The sequence below is a fragment of the Saccopteryx leptura genome, chromosome 2 (assembly GCF_036850995.1).
Source record: "Saccopteryx leptura isolate mSacLep1 chromosome 2, mSacLep1_pri_phased_curated, whole genome shotgun sequence".
NCBI lineage: Eukaryota > Metazoa > Chordata > Mammalia > Chiroptera > Emballonuridae > Saccopteryx > Saccopteryx leptura.
Window position 1 is genome coordinate 3593879 of NC_089504.1, and position 21124 is coordinate 3615002.

The following is a 21124-nucleotide window of genomic DNA, read 5'->3' on the forward strand; positions in this document are numbered from 1 at the left end:
CTCTGTCTCTCTCTTCCCCTCCCGCAGCCAAGGCTCCATTGGAGCAAAGATGGCCCGGGCGCTGGGGATGGCTCCTTGGCCTCTGCCCCAGGCGCTGGAGTGGCTCTGGTCGCAATATGGCGACGCCCAGGATGGGCAGAGCATCGCCCCCTGGTGGGCAGAGCGTCGCCCCTGGTGGGCGTGCCGGGTGGATCCCGGTCGGGCGCATGCGGGAGTCTGTCTGACTGTCTCTCCCTGTTTCCAGCTTCAGAAAAATGAAAAAAAAAAAAAGAAAAAAAAAAAAATTCCTAGTCAGGGCACACAGGAGAAGTAACCATCATCTTCTACCCCCTACTCCCCCTTCTCTCTCTTTTCTTTATTTGAGTACATTGATCGTGGGCACTGATGATGGCTCAGCGAAGCCTCGGCCTCAGGTGCTAAAAATAGCTTGGTTGGGAGCACGTCCCCAGATGGGAGTTTCCGGTGGATCTCAGTCAGGGTGCATGCAGGAGTCCATCTCCCCTCCTTTCACTTAAATTTAAAAGAAAAAGAAAAAAGAAGAAGTTATTGGGCAACACCTCCAACCAAGTCTCTAAGGTGTGACCCAATACGTTCTACCGAGCCAAATTCTCATTCAAGCATAAAGACAAGAGACACTCCATTGTGAACATACAAAAAGTCAGCAATACTGTCTCCATGAACACTTCCTGAAGAAAGTCCTAGAGAACCAGCCTGAGCAGCCACGCTTCGAGTGGACAAAGACGACAGAAGGAGAGGTTACGGGTGACAGGACCCAACTGAACTACGAAAGCTAGTCCTAGCCCCGGGCGAAGATCACAGTTCCAGGATACAAAGAAGAAATGATATCATTCTCACCAAGGCTAATAAGAAAGGGAAGGGGAGAGAAAAACGGAGGATTTCTATATCTTTACAGATACGAATAAATGGTCTCATTTAAAGATGAAAATTTGCCTGACCTGTGGTGGCGCAGTGGCTAAAGCGTCAACCTGGAAATGCTGAGGTCGCCGGTTCGAAACCCTGGGCTTGCCTGGTCAAGGCACATATGGGAGTTGATGCTTCCAGCTCCTCCCCCTTCTCTCTCTCTGTCTCTCTCTCCCTCTCTGTCTCTCTTTCCTCTCTAAAAATAAATAAGTAAAATTTAAAACAACAAAAAAAAATAAAGATGAAAATTCAAGCGATGGAGGCAGCAGTCTGTTTACAGTAAATAGACACATAATGAAGGTGATTCGGTTAGGTGGAAAGGGCAAAGAAGGAGGAAGTGCGGAGGACGAAATTAATTGATCTCATCATCACTTGTAATAGGGGGTTAATATGTACATTGTTTAAGTACATAGAAAACGGAAGGCATTACAGGAAATTAGGACTAGAAGAATTTTCCACGGGAGACGTGCTCTCCCGGGATTGTGCCTGTGCCTTTTCCTTCCCCCTCTTCTTCCCCCACAGGCGTGCATCTCCTAAGCTCTAAGGGACCCCAGGAGACTTGCAACCAGCGGTAGCTCTGTATGTAGCTCGTCCCAGGGCTGACCCCCTGACCCTGTCTCCAAGGCCCCCTTTTCTCAGACTTCCCAGGGAGCGGCCAGCAGCCCCGCCCCAGGTGTAACATTTCTAAAGAACCAGAACAGCCCAGCCTGGGCTCTCCTGTTGCTCTTTTGTCCTGATCTCTTCCTTGTTTCACTGTCCCCAGCTGTCACAAACATACTGTTAAAATCACCTGGACTCGTGCTGTGGAATTTTTCCTGCAGGAAGTCAAGAACCCACACACACCGCCTACCCTGGGCAGACTCGCTGGGGGTCAGGTCCCCTTTCCGGTGACACTGGCCATTAGGACTTCAACAGATGAACTCGAGGGGAAAACAAAAATAAAAAGTAAATAAGTAAGTAAACAAATAAATGGACAAATAAATTTTTTTTCTGCTGGGTTAAAACCCAAATCTTTCAAATGATTGGAAAAAAACAAACCCCAAAACAACCTTGCCTAAGTGAAGGTTCCTTCACAAATGTAAAAGAAACACAACTAACTATATTGAACTGAGAGGAACCATATCATTGTAGCTGTCACTGACATTTTCTTCAATTTCTTTATTCAAGCACCCCAAGCTGGAGGCGCAGGTGAGGGGGGAGTGAGGGGGTGTGGAACAGCCTAAACTGGAAAGGTAAGCAGAGAGGAAATCCCCCAGGGCTGGGTCCGGAGATCCGGGCGGGGCTGCTGACCAGGCAGCTCGGGGCACTGGGGGGTCAGTAAAATACCGCCTAGCGATGGTCAAAACATCTGGTCTTAGGCATTGAGCTGGAAATCTGGGTTTTTTCGTGGAACTGATCTGGTTGGCTGCCCCTGCCAGATCTGAGCGAACTAGAAACCTTGCTGAGGCCCCTCCCACCTGGCAGGGACAGGTGGAGCTGTGCCCGGAGCAGTGGCTCTGAGCCGAGGGCTGATCGTGCCTGGCTGCTGCCCGGCTAACCTCCAGGGCCCTCCCAGGCCTCTGCTTCCAGGAACCTGGTCTGCGGGGCCTCAGAGGAGCCATGGACCCCACAGGTGAGGCGGGCCGTACAGGGGCTCCAGGAACCTGGTCTGCGGGGCCTCAGAGGGGCCATGGACCCCACAGGTGAGGCGGGCCGTACAGGGGCTCCAGGAACGGGGCTCTGGGAGCCTCCACGTGCACCTAGCTCTCCGGCTGGGGCTTCCAGGTGCACCGGAGCAGAAGTCCAGGGCTGGCTCGGTGAGGAGAGTGGGCAGAGAGGGTCTGGGGAGCTGCCCTTGTGTGCGTGTGCACGTGTGGTCTCGGACAGGGATGATGATGGTGCCCAGCGCAGTAAGAGACAGAATGTGGCCAGGGTGGTGGTCTTGGCAGAGGGCAGACCCCTGGGGAAAATGTCCTGGTTCCATGCCAAGCTGCCTGCCCAGCCAGCCCTCCTGCCCAGGTCAACTTTCAGGTGGGAGCCCCTTCCCCTGCCCCCTGTCCCGGGCTCTTTTCTCTACTTGTCTGGGCCCCAGAGGTCAAAGTCAGTGGGTCAGCACAGGAATTCCTCCTGTTGTGAGCGAGCAGGTCCGGGCTCTCTGAGGCACTCAGAGACACTGGCCAGGGCTGGGTGGGGGGCAGTGGGGTACCTGCCTTGTGTGTGTGTGTGGGGGGAGGGAATGCAGAAGGGAGAATTGAGAGAGGGAGTGGGGAAGGGAAGGGGCAGAGCATCACTAGGCCCCTTCCTGCCGTGTCCTCACCTGGTCCGGACAGTAGGGTCCTCTGCAAGGTCCTGGCACCCAGTGTGGCCTCAGTGAGCCTTCCAGCAGGGCAGTCCCAATCACGTGCCCAGCCTAATGGATATGAAAACAAGTCCTCTGGGTCTGGACTTTCCAGCACTACCCACAGCTGGGCTCAAACCCCAGTCCCGGAGTCTCTTGCTTCTTTTTTTTTTGTTTTTTTACAGAGACAGAGGGAGAGTCAGAGAGAGGGATAGACAGGGACAGACAGACAGGAACAGAGAGATGAGAAGCATCAATCATTAGTTTTTCGTTGCAACACCTTAATTGTTCATTGATTGCCTTCTTATATGTGCCTTGACCGCGGGCCTTCAGCAGACCGAGTAACCCCTTGCTCAAGCCAGCGACCTTGGGTCCAAGCTGGTGAGCTTCTGCTCAAACCAGATGAGCCCACGCTCAAGCTGGCGACCTCGGGGTCTCGAACCTGGGTCCTTCCGCATCCCAGTCCGACGCTCTATCCACTGCGCCACCGCCTGGTCAGGCTCTTGCTTCCTTGACCTGTAGAAAAGACAGGGGCTTCCCAGGGGTCTGGGTTTCCCGCAGCCCAGGGAGGGCCTGGCAGACCTTGATTCCTCTCTCTGCTCTCTATCCTGGCTCCCCGGGAGGGGATGGGGACAGTGGTGGGGACTCTGCCAGAGCCTGGGAGGAGGGGTGCCGGGGTCCTTCAGGGAGTAGGAACCCTGTGCTGGAAGGAGTGCACTTCCTCTCGGAAGAGAACCCCCGGCGGGTGCTGGACACTCCTTTTTATGGAGCTCAGTCGTTGAGTACTTAAGACTGCGCCAGGGGCGGGGCGCCCTGACTGCATCCTGTCCCTGGCAGCCCTGTTTCCTGTTCCCTTTTTCACTTGTTTCCTGAAGGTTGTGTTCTGAGAGTCGGCCCTTCCAACGCAGAGAAGCCCATGCGTGGGAGGCAGGTAGCGGGCAGGGCCACCAGCTCCGAGAGCCAGGTGAAGGCTCAAGAACATGCGAGCAGAGTCCAGGCACTCCTGTGAGGACTCAGCACCCCGCCTGTGTTTCTTGGTCACCTGGAAGGTGGTGGCCATGGCTCCAAAGGTGGTCATGATTTGGTGGATTCTGCCAGGGTCGTATGTTCGTCCTGATGCCACATGTCCCCAAGGAAGCAAGGCTGAAAGCTACAGAGTTGGCCATACAGTCTCCAGGGTACACTGTTAGGCCCATAGGCAGTGATGTCTCTGACTTCTGGGAAGGTGACTGATTCATCCCAGTTTGCTTAGGCCTGTCCAGATTTTAGCATTTCAGTCCTCTGTCCTGGGGACTCTGTTGGTTCCATGCACAGAGGCAGGGTATCGCTCTGGACCTGGGTTTGGACTCTAACTTTGCATGAATTCTACATGACTTTGGGCCAAACTGTTCTTCTGTAGAAAGTCACTACTGGCCTGGGCTCTCCTTGCAACGTCCTTTGTCCCCTTCCCTGCCTGTCCCAAGCATTAAGCAGGTGTTTCCAGGGAAGAAGTTCAGGGCTGCACTGGAAATGCCCTATGTCCTTTGGAACTTTGATATTAAAAAAAAAAAAGAGGCCCTGGCCGGTTGGCTCAGCGGTAGAGCATCGGCCTGGCGTGCGGGGGACCCGGGTTCAATTCCTGGCCAGGGCACATAGAAGCGCCCATTTGCTTCTCCACCCCCACCTCCTCCTTCCTCTCTATCTCTCTCTTCCCCTCCCACAGCCAAGGCTCCATTGGAGCAAAGATGGCCCGGGCGGTGGGGATGGCTCCTTGGTCTCTGCCCCAGGCGCTAGAGTGGCTCTGGTCGCGGCAGAGCAACGCCCCGGAGGGGCAGAGCATCGCCCCTTGGTGGGCAGAGCGTTGCCCCTGGTGGGCGTGCCGGGTGGATCCTGGTCGGGCGCATGCGGGAGTCTGTCTGACTGTCTCTCCCCGTTTCCATCTTCGGAAAAATACAAAAAAAAAAAAAAAAGTAATTTTAAATTGCTTCCTTGATTAGTGGCTAGTATTCTCTCTCTCTCTCTCTCTCTCTCTAAGATTTTATTTTATACTGCCTGACCAGGTGGTGGCTCAGTGGATAGAGCATCAGCCTGGGACTCTGAGGACCAAGGGTTGAAATCCCAAGGTCACTGGATTGAGAGCACACCCACCAGCTTGAGCACAGGGTCACCGGCTTAAGCATGGGATCATAGACATGACCCTATGGTTGTTGGCTTGAGCCCAAGGTCGCTGGCTTGAGCAAAGGGGTCACTGGCTCAGCTGGAGCTCCCGGGTCAAGTCACATATGAGAAGCAATCAATGAACAACTAAAGCGCTGTGACTATGAGTTGATACTTCTCATCTCTCTCCCTTCCTGTCTGTCTCACTAAAAAAAAGAAAAAAAGATTTTATTGATTTGAGAGAGACAGGCAGGAGAAAGAGAGGTGAGGTGGGGGGGGGGGGGGCAGGAAGCATCAACTTTTAGCTGCTTCTCCTATGTACCCTGACGGGCAAGCCTGGGGTTTTGAACCTGCGACCTCAGCATTCAGGTCAGTGCTTCATCCATTGCACTACCCCACTCTGTTCTTCTGACCTAATCTGTCAACAACAGCGAGGGACACATTTGTGTGCATTTTCCCCCTGTGCAAGGCAGCCTTTACGTACCTGCCAAGAGAGTCCAGGATTAGACATCTCCCCCTTCCCCGCCCCCACTCCAGCCTGAAAACCCTCTCCGTCTCTGTGTGCACGCCTCACCATCAAACAGCACGGAGCCCTTTAAACCCTCCTGCCGGGGTGCTGTCCAGACCAGCCAGCAGCCAGGCCTTCCAGCTTCCCAACTCTCTGGGTGTGGCCTCTGCTCCACCTAGTGGCCCCAGAATCCTCTCACACCAGGTGGTTTCCTTCTGCTGTCATTTCCAACGGCCTCTGCCCCAGATCCTGCCCACCTGCTGCGCCTCCTGCCTCCCTCTTGGTCCTGTGTCTGGCCTGCCAGCTGCAGGCTCCGCCCTCTGCGCGCCCTCCCATCCTGGGTTCCCTTCCATGCTTCCACGTCCAGAGCGAGCCCGCCTACACGCTTTGAGCCCTGGAGCTCGGGGGAGCTCCTTGTACATCCCCAGCCGAAACGGTGAGCTGATTGGACCCTCGGGCTCACCTGGGCCAGCCGCTCTATTTCAGAGCAGAAGAGGAATGGAGTGGAGGGAGGGAGGAGCTCAGAAAGTCCCCCGGAAAAGGCCAGAACCCTGACCAGCCCTGAACCAGGGGCAGCTGTGCTGTGCAAGGCCTGGGCTGAGGGTCCCTCCATAGCTGGATGTTGAGCTTTTGCAGTGTCTAGGCACCGTGTAGAGAGGGGGTCAAGAGAGGTGTGACGAACACACACTCCCACCCCCCCGGTGGCCCCTGGCAGGGTGGGTCCCACACAGGATACTGGAGGAAACTTACAAGCTGAGAAGCACATAGTTGGGCTTAGCTGAGTTGGCAGGAGGTAGCCCGATTCTCAGCACCCTGCAGGGTGGGTCAGGGGAAGGCAGCTGTGGATCCCAGCCGCCCTGCCAGGCTCCCCAAGGGCAGAAAGTGGACTTGTTGATCCCCATCCCATTTGTCTCCTCTCGAAGAGGCAAAGGCTGCTTTCAGGGAAGTTCCATTCTTTTATTATTATTATTATTATTATTATTATTATTATTATTATCATCATCATTATTATTATAAAATATACCTACAGAAAATTGACCATCTTAACTATTTTTTTTCAAGTGAAAGGAGGGGAGATAGGCTCCCACATGCGCCCTGACCAGGATCCACCTGGCAAGCCCCGTCTGAGGACGATGCTCCAATCAATGGAGCTATTCTCAGCACCTGGGGCTGACCTGATGATCGAACCAATCGAGCCACTGGCTGTGAGAGGGGAAAAGAGAGAGAGAGAAGGGCGGGGGGTGGAGAAGCAGATGGTCGCTTCTCCTGTGTGCCAACTAGGGATCGAACCTGGGACTTCTGCATGCCGGGCCGATGCTCTACCACTGAGCCAACTGGCCAGGGCCATCATAACCACTTTTTTTTTTTTTTTTTTGTATTTTTCTGAAGTTGGAAACGGGGAAGCAGTCAGACAGACTCCCGCATGTGCCCGACTGGGATCCACCCAGCATGCCCACCAGGGGGCGATGCTCTGTCCATCTGGGGTGTCACTCTGTTGCCACCAGAGCCATTCTAGCGCCTGAGGCAGAGGCCACAGAGCCATCCTCAGCGCCCGGGCCAACTTTGCTCCAGTGGAGCCTTGGCTGCAGGAGGGGAAGAGAGAGACAGAGAGGAAGGAGAGGGGGAGGGGTGGAGAAGCAGATGGGCACTTCTCCTGTGTGCCCTGGCCGGGAATCGAACCTGGGACTCCTGCACGCCAGGTTGATGCTCTACCACTGAGCCAACCGGCCAGGGCCATCATAACCACTTTTAGGTGTCCAGCTCAGTGGCATTAAGTACATTCACACTGCCGTGTACCCATCCCCCACCCTCCATCTCCAGAACTTTTTTCCCCCCCAAACTAAAACTCTGCCCCGTTAAACACTCCCCCTGAGCACCCCCAGCCCCGGGCAACCACCTTCCTGTAGTCGTGAGCCACATGTAAGGAATGACCTGAGAACGAGAGTGGGCCCGCGTCAGGTTAAAATGGAGCTTAAAAAAAGAAGGAGCCTATCGCCTAGTGTTGTCATAGCCGTTGTGACGTCATAGTGCAACACGTGACTCACATGTGTGTGTGTGGTGATGCTGGTGCAAACAGAGCTGGCCCCAGTCCTATAAAAGTGTAGCAGAAGCAGTCACGTTCGGTACCTAATATGTTACTGGTTTATGCACATACTGTACTATTCTTTCAAATAAAATTTTTATTTATTTATTTTAGTGAGGGAAGAGAGAGAGAGAAAATGGGGATGGGGGGCAGGAAGCATCAACTTCCATATGTACCTTGACCGGGCAAGCCCAGGGTTTCGAACCGGCGACTTCAGGGTTCCAGGCTGATGCTTTTTCCACTGCCCCACCACAGGCCAGGCTGGGTATATCTTTTACGACCCTTGTACTCGGAACCTAGCTGTATCTTTGTTTCTAAAGAATGTCTACTGTTCGACAGCTGGTCGAAGCCTTTCTTTAAATCTAGTCTGACGATTTCTGGCTTTGATCGAGTGTTTATTCCTGTTCAGGGTTATTACTGCTGTGGTTGGTTTCCATCTGCCAGTTAGCTCTTTGTTCTCCGTGTTTTGTGACCTTTTTTTGCTTTTCTGTTTCTCCTTTACTGTTTTTTCCCCTTTGATTTAGAGAGAGGGGAAGGGAGAGAGACAGACAGAGATTGGTTTGTTGCTCTACGTATCTATGCACTCATTGGTCGATCCTGTGTGTGCCGTGACCAGGGATTGAACCTGCAGCCTTGGTGTGTGAGGAGGATGCTCTAACCAGCTGAGCTACTTGGCCAAGGCTACTATCTTCTTTTATCTTATATGTTTCCTAGTGCACCCTTTCAATTTCTTTGCTATTTTTGAAGATATCTTTTTATGTTATTTTCTTAGTGGTTGCTCTGGAGGTTCCTTTATGTGTTTTAATGTAACTCAATTTACTTCAGTGAGTACGAGCTTAATTGCAGTAGAATACAGAAACTTCGCTCCAGTAGAGCTCCGTTTCTTTCCTCCTTGTTGACAGTTTGCAGTATTGTTGTCGTATATGTTATGAACTCAGAAATTCTGTCTTATAATTATTACTTTATACAATTTTTTTTTTTTTTTTTTTTTTTTTTTTTTTAGTGAGAGAGTCAGAGACAGAGAGAGAGACAGATAGACAGGAAGGGAGAGAGAAGGAATTGATGAGAAGCATCAATTCTTCGTTGCAGCCCCTTAGTTGTTCATTGATTGCTTTTTCATAGGTGCCCTGACCAGGGGGCACAATTTTATTTCTTCAAAGAAATAAGAATGAACTCTTTTTCTTTTTCTTTTCTTTCTTTCTTTTTTTTTTTTTTTTTTTTTTACAGAGACAGAGAGAGAGTCAGAGAGAGGGATAGATAGGGACAGACAGACAGGAACGGAGAGAGATGAGAAGCATCAATCATCAGTTTTTCATGTGACACCTTAGTTGTTCATTGATTGCTTTCTCATATGTGCCTTGACCGTGGGTCTACAGCAGACCAAGTGAACCCTTGCTCAAGCCAGTGACCTTGGGTCCAAGCTGGTGAGCTTTGCTCAAACCAGATGAGCCGCGCTCAAGCTGGCGGCCTTGGGGGTCTCGAACCTGGGCCCTCTGCATCCCATTTCGATGCTCTATCCACTGCGCCACGGCCTGGTCAGGCAAGAATGAACTCTTGATACATGTGACCAAACGAAGAATCTTAAAAACGTGATACTTCATGAATAGCGCCGGATGGAAGAGTGTATGATCTGATTGCATTTCTAACAACTGCCTGAAAAGGAAACTCTTTAGTGATGGGGAGATTAGCGGTTGTCTGGGGCAGGGGCGTGTGGTGCTGGAATGCAGAGGGCAGGAGGGAGCTTGTTATCTTGCTTGGTGCTGGTTTCACACTTGTATACATTGTTAAATACTCATCAAACTGTGCAGGCAAAATGGATATGTTTTCTTAGGTATGAATTATATCTCCAATGAACTTGATTTTTTTTTTTTTTTTGTATTTTTCTGAAGTTAGTAGTGGGGAAGCAGTCAGACAGACTCCCACATGCGTCCGACTGGGATCCACCTGGCATGCCCACTAGGGCACGATGCTCTGCCCATCTGGGGCATTGCTCCGTTGTGGCCGGAGCCATTCTGGGGCCTGAGGTGGAGGCCATGGAGCCATCCTCAGCACCCGGGCCAACTTTGTTCCAATGGAGCCTTGGCTGCAGGTGGGGAAGAGAGAGACAGAGAGGAAGGAGAGGGGGAGGAGTGGAAAAGCAGATGGGCGCTTCTCCTGTATGCCCTGGCTGGGAATCGAACCCGGGACTTCTACACACCGGGCCAACGCTTTACCGCTGAGCCAACCGTCCAGAACCTTGATTTTTAAAGTTTTAGAAAGTAAAACAATTCCTTCAAAACTGAAAGGTGCCTGATCAGGCAGTGGCACAGTGGATAGAGCGTCAGACTGGGATGTGGAGGACCCAGGTTCGAGACCCTGAGGTTGCCAGCTTAAGCGCGGGCTCATCTGGTTTGAGCAAAAGCTCACCACCTTGAGCCCAGGGTCGCTGGCTCGAGCAAGGGGTTACTCGGTCTGCTGTAGCTCCCCGGTCAAGGCACATATGAGAAATCAATCAATGAACAACTAAGGAGCTGCAACGAAGAATTGATGTTTCTCGTCTCTCTCCCTTCCTGTCTGTCTGACCCTGTCTCTGACTCTCTGTCTCTGCCACAATAAAAAAAGAAAAACAAAACTGAAAGGTAAATTATTTCCAACCTAGATTTCTCTACAGACAAACTAGGAACTACAAAAAAAAATAAATAATTTTTTTTTTCATTTAAGATACACAAAAGCTCAAATTCTACCAGCCAGGTTCTTTGGTTTCAGGAAGGTAGTGGCGATACATTGTCCCAGGGACATGGGATTTGGAAACATGGTTGCAAATGCAGAGGAGCAGTGTGAGCCCAACAGGACGCAGGTGGCCTGGAGGGAGGGGAGAGGGGAGTGACTGGGTTTCCCTGCTGCTTTCCAGGAAAATCCAAGTGCTGCTCACTTCGTCCTCTGACCTTCCTCCTGGCCACGTGCATCCTGGTCTTCATCGGGTAAGAAGTGCGCGTGACTGGGTCTGCCTGGCGTGGGGAGAAGCAGCAGCAGGGGTGAACAAGATCCTGGGGCGCCCTGAGCTGACTTCCCACCCCCGGAATCACAGCGGTAAAAACAGGACGGCTGACGGCTGCCCCACGGCCCTACCTCTGGCCCCCCACCCCGCCTCACACCCCCTCTTATAGAAGCCTCACCTTGTGAGTGAGCTGTCTTGCCCCTACATCACAGGAGGGGAGTTGGGGTCCAGGCAGGCCCCCTCCCTCAGCTGTGCGGCTGGGAGCGGGGCAGGTCAGCTGGGAGCCACACTGTCAGCCGCTGTCCAGATAGAGATGGTCCTGGTACAAGGGAGTGAAGTCACGTGGTCAGGGGGGAATGAGGATGGGGACCCTGCAGGAATCTGTCTCGGGGGCAGCCTCCAGAGAGAAGGGGGCCGTGCACAGGGACCCACGCCAGCTGTAGCAGGGGCTCTGATGGGAGCAGTGGCTGCAATGCCCACCCATCCTTGGAACTGGTCATCTGAGCTTTGGGGAGAATTGCCCTGGCCCTGTCCAAGCCCTGGCAGCTGCTCAGGGGGTTCTGGGCTCACAACCTGGGCTCTGCCTCCTGCTTTTCACGGAGATGGTGGACAGTACACCCGAGGACCAGGCTCCTCAACAATGGCCCTGGGGGGCTCTTTCACGGCGCTGGAGCCCTGAACCCCAGAATTCCAGTGCTGGCGGCCAGGCCAGGAGAAGGGTGAGTGAGTGAAGGGCAGAGGCACACGCCCCTGACGGCCTCAGGCACTGGCTTTGTCCTCTATGTCCCCCCCCCCCCCGTAGCCTGGGATGACACATTGGTGGGTCGCGGCCACCTCCGTCCCCTCTCCCCACTCTCACAGCAGCTCAGCCAAGTCCCTGGCCTTGAAGGGCCATGTGAGCAGGACTGACTCCACACGTCTGGCTTTCGCCTCCATCTCCCTTCTGACCTCCTGCCTCTGGGGTCACCTGTGTGTCCTATGAATGACCTCCTGCTTGCCTGCCCACCTCTACGGACACGTGTCTCACACTGCGGCCCTGACCTCTGTGGCTGACCGCGAGGTCCGTCGTTCTGACAAGCACGCTGTCCTGACCCTGCCCTTTGCACCCACTGTGCCCTCAGCCGGGACCTGTTCTTCCGCTCTCGGCATCGGGGCCACTTCCTCCTCCGGTCAGGCAGGTTGGGAGGCTCCAAGATCAGTGTCCCCAAGAGAGACAAAGCTGTGTTGCCTCTGATGACCTGGCTTCAGCTGTCCCACCGCATCACTCTTTGCGTTTCACTTGTTAGAAATGGGGGCCACAGCCAGTCGTGTGCAGGGTCAGGGGTCAGGGGTCAGGCCTGCCTCATGCTGGGGGGGTCCCCTGCGTGCTCAGGCTCCGCCCCGCAGATCCGGTGACGTGGGGCCCTACGGCTCAGCCGACACCGACTCAGTGTCTGACCTCCCGAGTCACAGACGAGCAGGGACTCGGGCCAGTGCCAGGCGCTCTGCCCACAGTGATGGCCTGTGTCAGGTGGAGTCCATGTCCACACTCCAGCCACCCTGTCCCTCCCCGGAACGCCCCACACTGATGCCTGAACTTGGGCCCTGAGTTCTCCTGGTGAGACCCTCTGCTCTCATTCTTCAGCGAGGCTGCTCAAAAACCAACCAAACTGCAAGTGGTGAAGTTATCGAGGTATGTGTCTTCCTTTGTCACCATCCCGTCATATACCGGCCCTCCTGTCCGAGTGTGCTTGGAGACAGGCGGGGACACCACGGACAGGCTGCCTGTCCTCCTGTGCGCGGAGGGAGATGGCTGCTCCCTTCCCCGAGGCCAGGGTCGGACTTTGCCTTCCGCCTGCAGCTGCGGAAAGACCCACGAGTAGCTGGGCCTCACCTCTGGCCCGTGGAAGGGCACTGGGCTTTGCAGAGGGTGACGGGCCGGCCTGGTGTGCCTGGGCTCAGCTGGGTCCCGGGTTGTGGGCTTTGATGGCTGCTGAAACCAGGAAAGTCGCAGGCAATCCGGGACGACGTGGCCACCCAACAATTTTTTTTTTTTTTTCCTGAAGCTGGAAACGGGGAGGCAGTCAGACAGACTCCCGCATGTGCCCGACCGGGATCCACCTGGCACGCCCACCAGGGGACGATGCTCTGCCCATCTGGGGCGTTGCTCTGTCACAACCAGAGCCATTCTAGCACCTGAGGCAGAGGCCGAGGAGCCATCCTCAGTGCCTGGGCCAACTTTGCTCCAATGGAGCCTTGGCTGCGGGAGGGGAAGAGAGAGACAGAGAGGAAGGAGAGGGGGAGGGGTGGAGAAGCAGATGGGCGCTTCTCCTGTGTGCCCTGGCCGGGAATCGAACCCGGGACTCCTGCACACCAGGCCGACGCTCTACCACTGAGCCAACCGGCCAGGGCTTCCAACAATTTTTGTTTTAAATTTCCCACTATGGTAAAATACACACGACCTAAAACTTAACATCTTAACCATTTTGGGGAGCACAGCTCAGCGGCATTAGGTACATCATACAGTCGTGCTGTCCTCTCGGGGACTTCTCAACCCTGGCGATCAATGGGGTGACAGATGTCGCAGCCAGATCACCCTCACATCCCTCTCCGGGACTTCTCATCTCCCCAAAGTGATCCTGTCCTTGTGAAACACACGCTCCCCTCCACCCCCTCACCCCCAGGCCCTGGCAAACGCCTGTCTCCAGGAATACGTGCTGTAAGGACCTCAGATCAGAGTGTCTGTCCTTTTGTCACTGGCTTTTTCCACCAGCAGAATGAACACAAGGGTCACCCATGCTGTGGCATTTGTCAGAATTCCCTTCCTATTTCAGGGCGACACCCTACGTTTAAATGCCACCCAAGAATGTAAACTGCAGTCATTGTGTGTGTGTGTGTGTGTGTGTGTGTGTGTGTGTGTGTGTGTGTGTGTGACAGAGAGAGAGGGACAGATAGGGACAGTCAGACAGGAAAGGAGAGAGATGAGAAGCATCAACTCGTTTCAGCTCCTTACTTGTTCATTGATTGCTTTCTCACATGTGCCTTGACTGGGTGGGGGGAGGGGGCGGCTACAGCAGAGCGAGTGACCCCTTGTTCAAGCCAGCGACCTTGGGCTCAAGCTGGTGAGCCTTGCTCAAACCAGATGAGCCCGTGCTCAAGCTGGTGACCTCGGGGTCTTGAACCTGCGTCCTCCCTGTCCCAGTCCAACGCTCTATCCACTGCGCCACCGCCTGGTCAGGCAAACTGCAGTCATTTTGACAATGACCACAGCCCCTGGCTCATGTTCTGGGTTCCACAGTTCTTCAGTTGGGACTAGCCGCACACACATGGCACAGACCGTTGTCACTGACGGTGCTGTAGCTGCTGTTGGAGCTGGTCTGTGACCGCCGGGTCAGGCGGGTGCTCCTGTCACCCAGCCAGCGACGCAGCAGAGCCACCTCAGCCCAGGTGGGCTGTCTGCGTGTCTGAGGTCCTTTCCTTTGGGCCAGTTTCTTCCTTGAGCGACCTACCCAACCAGCGGTCACTTCCTGGCCGTCCCCGCCCACAGAGAACTGAGACAGGACCCCTGAGGTCCCACCGCTTCAAGTCAGAGGGAGCCAGGCGGTCTTTAGCCCCATGGCCCATTTCACAGACAGGGGAGCTGAGACTCGGAGGCTCAGCCCTCCCCGGGGTGTCGACCAGCAAGCACCTGGGGCAGCCATGGGGGCGCGCGGGGGGCAAGGGCGCGCGCGGGGTGGGGGTGGGGGGGGCTGCGGGTTCCTTGTCCTGGGAGAAGGCAGAGACCTCCGTCCTCTCAGCAGCTACCCCCGCCTCCTGCTGGGGACTTCCACGTGGTCTTCCCACAAGCTCACACCACGCTGTGTCTTGTTTTTCAGGATGGTTTATGCCCAGCCCAAGGTGCTAACACCCTCGTGAGTAAAGTACTGAACCTGACTGTCACACTCTTACTGTCCTAAAGACACCGCAGGGAGCCCTGGCCGATTGGCTCAGTGGTAGAGTGTCGGCCTGGCGTGCAGAAGTCCCGGGTTCGATTCCCGGCCAGGGCACACAGGAGAAGCGCCCATCTGCTTCTCCACCCCTCCCCCTCTCCTTCCTCTCTGTCTCTCTCTTCCCCTCCCGCAGCTAAGGCTCCATTGGAGCAAAGATGGCCCAGGCGCAGGGGATGGCTCCTTGGCCTTTGCCCCAGGCGTTAGAGTGGCTCTGGTTGCGACAGAGCCACGCCCCGGAGGGGCAGAGCATCGCCTCCTGGTGGGCAGAGCATTGCCCCTGGTGGGCATGCCGGGTAGATCCCGGTTGGGCGATGCGGGAGTCTGTCTGACTGTCTCTCCCCATTTCCAGCTTCAGAAAAATACAAAAAAAAAAAAAAAAAAAAAAAAGACGCAGCAGGGCAGGCCCCCTGAAATCTCTCCTGGAGCTGCCCCCACCCCATTTCTTCCTCACTGGTCTGTCTGCGAGCTGAACAGAGAGCCCCACAGAGGTTCTCTGTCCTCTTCCCCCTGTGGCCTCGTTTCCTGTCTCCTGCCCTTTGTTCACCCAAGCAAGTGTAGAGGGTGAGAGGCCTTCCTCGCAGGGGGAGGGTCCCCTCTGCTGGCAAAGGCCAGCTCCCACCTGGCATCTTCAGGATGCCTTGTGGGGCAAGTTGAAGTGATTGGCACAAGCTCGCATATGGATTGGACCTGGCAGGATTCCTGCAGATGCCTAGTCCTTCTGGAAGGATGGTCAGCCCAGGGCACTGAGGGGAAGGGGCTGAATGGGGGTCCACAGTGGGTGCAGTGAGCACAGGGCCTATGTGTTCCCCCTCCTGCCAGCTCATACATTGTCCTGTGGCTCTCTCTCTTGGCACAGGAGGAAAGATGTCCTTGTCCTGACCCCTTGGCTGGCCCCCATCATCTGGGAGGGGACCTTTAACATTGACATCCTGAATGAACAGTTCCGGCTCCAGAATGTCACCGTGGGTCTAACCGTGTTTGCCATCAAAAAGTGAGTAGGTGCCCTGGTCGGTTGGCTCAGCGGTAGAGTGTCGGCCTGGCATGTGGGGGACCGGGGTTCGATTCCCAGCCAGGGCACACAGGAGAGGCGCCCATTTGCTTCTCCACCCCCTCCCCCTCCTTCCTCTCTGTCTCTCTCTTCCCCTCCCGCAGCCAAGGCTCCATTGGAGCAAAGATGGCCCGGGCGCTGGGGATGGCTCCTTGGCCTCTGCCCCAGGCGCTAGAGTGGCTCTGGTCGTGGCTGAGCATCGCCCCCTGGTGGGCAGAGCTTCGCCCCTGGTGGGCGTGCCGGGTGGATCCCGGTTGGGCGCATGCGGGAGTCTGTCTGACTGTCTCTCCCCATTTCCAGCTTCAGAAAAATACAAAAAAAAAAAAAAAAAAAGTGAGTAGGTGACATGCCAGAGGGTGGAGACCGGAGGTGGGAGGGACAAGTCCATCAGGGTCCATCTTTGTGTCTGGGGCAGAGAGGGGTGCGGTCCCACCCTGTCCTCCCAAGAGGCAGGTGTGACAGCCCAGGGCACACTCACTGCAGTGGCCAAGCCTGACTTTCGGGATGGGCTCCCGGTGTCGGGCTGTATCTCAACATCGGGAGTGTGTGCGTGTGTGCGCGCGTGTGCGAGCTTGTCCCCTACTTAACCGTAGTGTTCACCTCCCCGCTGAGGTTTACTAACCCGCCAGGTGCGGGGCAGGCACAGGGGAAGCTGCTCTGTGCTGCCCGAGAAACCCAGCGTCTCTGACAGCTCAGCGCGTTTGCCTGATGATGGCGGAGCTGCTGTCCCATGATGGGGGTGCCGGTCGCCCTTGGGGACCTCAGGGAAGAAAGACTTCCCAGGGTGGGGGAGACCTATGAACTGGACCTAGAAGCTGATACCTGTGGACTCTAAGTTGGGACCTAAGCCAGCCTCCTCCTGATTCCTGGGGTCCCCCTCCCCCCCCCTGCCCCAGCACTGGGCCTGATATGTGACGCCAGGGTGGAGAGTTCAGCATGACCCTCCTGGGACTACCAGTTTACTGAGGACCTTGTCAGCAAGACACCCTGTAGCCTTCCAGGGAGGACCCTTAGGGGGTACAGACAGCCATGTGGGGGGCCAGGGACAGCCCACTTAAAAGGAAGTGGCAGGTGGTGGCCCTCTGGTTTCCAGCAGTCTGCCAGGGCATGAAAGCAGGGCTGTGCCAGCAGGTGCTCAGCTCAAGCCAGGGCGGCATGGGGGTGTGCCAGGGAACAGGGCACCGCGGAGAGATGGACCTGCAGGGGTTCGGGGGGGGGGGTGCAGCCCAGGGTGTGACCCAGCTCCGGTTCTGATGACCGAGGGGCTGCCCCTATTTCCAGACGCCTGACTCTGAGTCGCAGGCTCTCCTTCGCAGGATGGGGTGCGGAGGGCCCCCATCTCCGGGAGCAGAGGGATGGGGAGGCCAGTCCGCAGACGCCCCCAGGCCAGGCATCCGCGGTTCCACGGTGCGGTCCCCTCCACCCGGCTCTACAGTGACCCTCCTGCCTCCCGGTCTCCTGTCCCGATAGGTACGTGGTCTTCCTGAAGCTGTTCCTGGAGACGGCGGAGGAGCACTTCATGGTGGGACACAACGTCAACTACTACATCTTCACGGACCGGCCGGCCGACGTGCCGCAGGTGCCCCTGCGTCCAGGCCGCCGCGTGGTGGTCCTGCAGGTCCCGGGCGCCGCGCGCTGGCAGGACGTGTCCATGAGCCGCATGGAGATGATCAGCAGCTTCTGTGCGCAGCGCTTCCTGCGCGAGGTGGACTTCCTGGTGTGCGCGGACTCGGACATGCGCTTCAGCGACCACGTGGGCGTGGAGATCCTGTCCCCGCTCTTCGGCACCCTCCACCCCGGCTTCTACGGGGCCGCCCGCGAGGCCTTCACCTACGAGCGCCGGCCGCAGTCGCAGGCGTACATCCCCCGGGACCAGGGTGATTTCTACTACATGGGGGCCTTCTTCGGGGGGTCGGTGCCCGAGGTTCAGCGGCTCACCGAGGCCTGCCACCAGGCCATGCTGGCTGACCGGGCCCACGGCATCGAGGCCGTTTGGCACGACGAGAGCCACCTGAACAGGTACCTGCTGGACCGCAAGCCCACCAAGGTGCTGTCCCCGGAGTATATGTGGGATGAGCAGCTGCTGGGCCGGCCGCCCGTCATGAAGAAGCTGAGGTTCCTGGCGGTGCCCAAGAACCACCAGAAAATCCGCAACCGCTGAGGGAGGGTGCGTGTGAGGGCGCCGGAGGTCCGGGCTGCTGCCAGGATTGGAACCGTCAGAGCCTCTGGGGCACGGCTGCGCTTCGCTCTCCTGTCCTGTGGAGGGAAATGGTTGAGGCCTGGCACCGTCCCCACCCCCAAATGAAGGCCTTCCAGCCCCACTGCCCCTGTCCCCACCGCACACACAGGCATGCAGGAGACAGGCCCCATTCCCTGGAGTGGCCCGGCCATCAGCGCCCCTGGTGCGACTCAGGCCCTTCAGCTGTGATGAGGCAGGTGGTCCCGGCCCCTGCTGACAAAGACAGAATCCCAGATGAAGGAAGCCCACGTCCAGGGTAGGACGGAAGGGCCTGCACCACAGTCCCGGGACCCAGGGCACACAGCCTGCTCCTGCTGTAGGCCAGATCGTTTCTCTTCTGGAGTCTCTCTCAAAGCGGAAATGTCCCCTTCAGCGTGCAGTCAGGAGGTGAAGGTCAGGCCGGATCCGGACCCTCTTGTGACATGCCCGCTGCCCGTCTGGCCCAAGGCCCTGCCCACTGGGAGCAGGGCAGCCCCCTTCCCGTCACCTCAGCGCACTCGTAGTTCACTCAGGAGCTGCCCGTTCTGGACTGAAAGCGGGTATCTCTGGGTGATGACAGGACTGTGTAATTGTCAAGAAAAGGTGTCTTGGCCCTGGCCGGTTGGCTCAGTGGTGGAACGTCGGCCTGGCGTGCAGAAGTCCCGGGTTCGATTCCCAGCCAGGGCACACAGGAGAGGCGCCCATCTGCTTCTCCCCCCCTCCCCCCCTCCTTCCTCTCTGTCTCTCTCTTCCCCTCCCACAGCGAGGCTCCATTGGAGCAAAGATGGCCCGGGCACTGGGGATGGCTCCTTGGCCTCTGCCCCAGGCGCTAGAGTGGCTCTGGTCGCAACAGAGCGACGCCCCGGAGGGGCAGAGCATCGCCCCCTGGTGGGCGTGCCAGGTGGATCCCGGTCAGGCGCATGCGGGAGTCTGTCTGACTGTCTCTCCCCGTTTCCAGAAATACAAAAAAAAAAAGAAAAAAAAAAAAGGTGTCTTCTGTGCCCCTCACTGAGGCCCGCTCTTTGTGTGAAATGCTGCATTTCTTGGCCCTGTTTTTCCTCTCTCCCATGCAAGGGCAGGGAATTCACACATTAGCACCTTTATTTCTTCTGTGCTTGGTATGTTTTCAGCATTTCTGGGTGCTTTGCAGCCATAAAAGGCTCCGATTTGCCCTGGTTGGGTGGCTCAGTGGTGGAGCGTCAAGCTGGCGTGTGGAAGTCCAGGGTTCGATTCCCGGCCAGGGCACACAGGAGAAGCGCCCATCTGCTTCTCCACCCCTCCTCTCACTTCTCTCTCCCTTCCTCTCTCTCTCTTCTCCTCCTCTCCTGCAGCCAAGGCTCTATTAGAGCAAGTTGGCCCCAGGCACTGAGGATGGCTCCGTGGCCTCCACTTCAGGAGCTATCTAAAAAAAAAAAAAAATAGCTCCAGTTGCAGTGTAGCAAGGACCCCAGCTGGGCAGAGCACTGCCCCCTAGTGGGCTTGCCAAGTGAGGCCTGGTCAGGGCGCATGCAGGAGTCTGCTTCCCCTCCTCTCGGTGAAAAATGAAAGAAAAAATAAAAGGCTCTGATTTTATGCAGCCATGAGCACCATCCAACTCTAGAGCATTCTCATGTTCCCCAAGTGAGACTCCACCCACTGCCACGAAGCTCCCGCCTCCCGCACCCACCCTGTCCTTCCTGTCTGTATGAGTCGGACACCTCTCGGCCCCTCCGCCAGTGGAGCCCTCCAGTGTCTGTCCTGCACAAATTGGCTTCTTCACGTAGCACGGGGTCCCAATCTGGAGCCTGACCCAGTTCTTGTTCCCAGGAGGTCGCTCTGTCTCTCTCCTGTGTCTCCTGTCTCACCTGTGCCTTCCTCTTCCTCATTTCCTCCGCTTTCTCCTCACCTGCCACCTGCCTGGGCCGAAGGGTCCCAGGGCACAGTCCTGGCTTCTGCTCTGTCACCTTCTTGTTCACACCCAGGCTCTTGACTTTGAAGACCAAACACTCCTCTGGTCCCATCTGTGCACCCCGGTTGCTGTCCCTGAGTCCTGGAGGTGACACTCATTCCCTCCGGGTAGAGGTCTGTGCAGGCACAGGGCTGGCCTGAAATGGGCGCAGCAGCTGCTGGGGCCCAAGGGTAAGAAGGTGGTGGCCAGCTGAGCCTATGGGGAGGGGGCCAGGCTGGACACACAGGAAGGACCCTAGGGGTTGGCGTGGGGCCAGGAGCAGACTCCAGAGACACGGTTCCTCTCTGTGTCTCCTCACAATTTTGTTGTCTGTAGTTATCTGAATAGCATTTTTGTTATACAGGAGATCCCAGATGGGTTAACAGTCAGATGTAAAAAATAAAGAAGCCCTTTTAGTAAATCTGTGCATAATCTTGGGGTCGCTGTGCTAAATGTGACCTCAGAGCCAGAGCCGCTCAGGAAACTGCGCCCAAAACAAAAGGGAAATGCAGGAAGCTGGGCAGCTGGACCACAAACGGGGAAGCTTTTCTCACGACCCAAGGCCGGAGGGAGGTGTGACATCCCTGTGGTGCCGGAAACTCCCAAAGGTCAAAGGTCGGTGTTTTCTGAGGGACGAAGGCAAACGTGCCCTTCCAAGGAGAGGCAGTGCACACGCCAGTGCGTGCCAGAGATGCCCCGCCGCCCGGATGGGGACACCTGTCCTGAAAACATGGCAGAGAGAGCACGGTCAGCGTCGGACTGGCAGGCTTCTGGCCTGGTGGCCAGCAGCCCTGGGGACAAGGGGAGGGAGCAGAGGCCCCAGCAGGTCCCCTGGAGAGAAGGGGAAAGGCCCTCCTCTGGGACACAGTGCACAGGAGACCCTCAGAGTCCCACAGGGGCGTGCCTTCCCCGGGCAGTGCCCCTCCTGGGAGGTCACCCCGCAGGCATTCTTGCACAACTTCTCAAAGGTATATTTTTTCGAGACTACCCATCAGAGCAATGATATTTCCGGAAATTAGAA

General features: G+C 56.2%; 1 protein-coding gene across 7 annotated transcripts; it reads left to right on the forward strand.

Moving 5' to 3' along the window:
* The first annotated feature begins 2323 nt into the window (after window positions 1-2323).
* On the forward strand, window positions 2324-19015 carry ABO (ABO, alpha 1-3-N-acetylgalactosaminyltransferase and alpha 1-3-galactosyltransferase). 7 transcript variants are annotated; one of them, XM_066366778.1, is made up of 7 exons: window positions 2440-2533; window positions 10856-10925; window positions 11545-11661; window positions 12567-12614; window positions 14797-14832; window positions 15767-15901; window positions 17429-19015. In XM_066366778.1, the coding sequence occupies exons 1-7, from the start codon at window positions 2521-2523 to the stop codon at window positions 18117-18119; spliced, it is 1110 nt and encodes a 369-aa protein (XP_066222875.1). In that variant the 5' UTR covers window positions 2440-2520; the 3' UTR covers window positions 18120-19015. The 7 variants fall into 7 exon arrangements, with proteins under 7 accessions (XP_066222871.1, XP_066222873.1, XP_066222875.1 ...); XM_066366772.1 differs by lacking the exon at window positions 2440-2533 and adding an exon at window positions 2563-2603; XM_066366774.1 differs by lacking the exon at window positions 11545-11661 and having other exon boundaries at window positions 2324-2533; window positions 17429-19011.
* Window positions 19016-21124: the final 2109 nt, after the last annotated feature.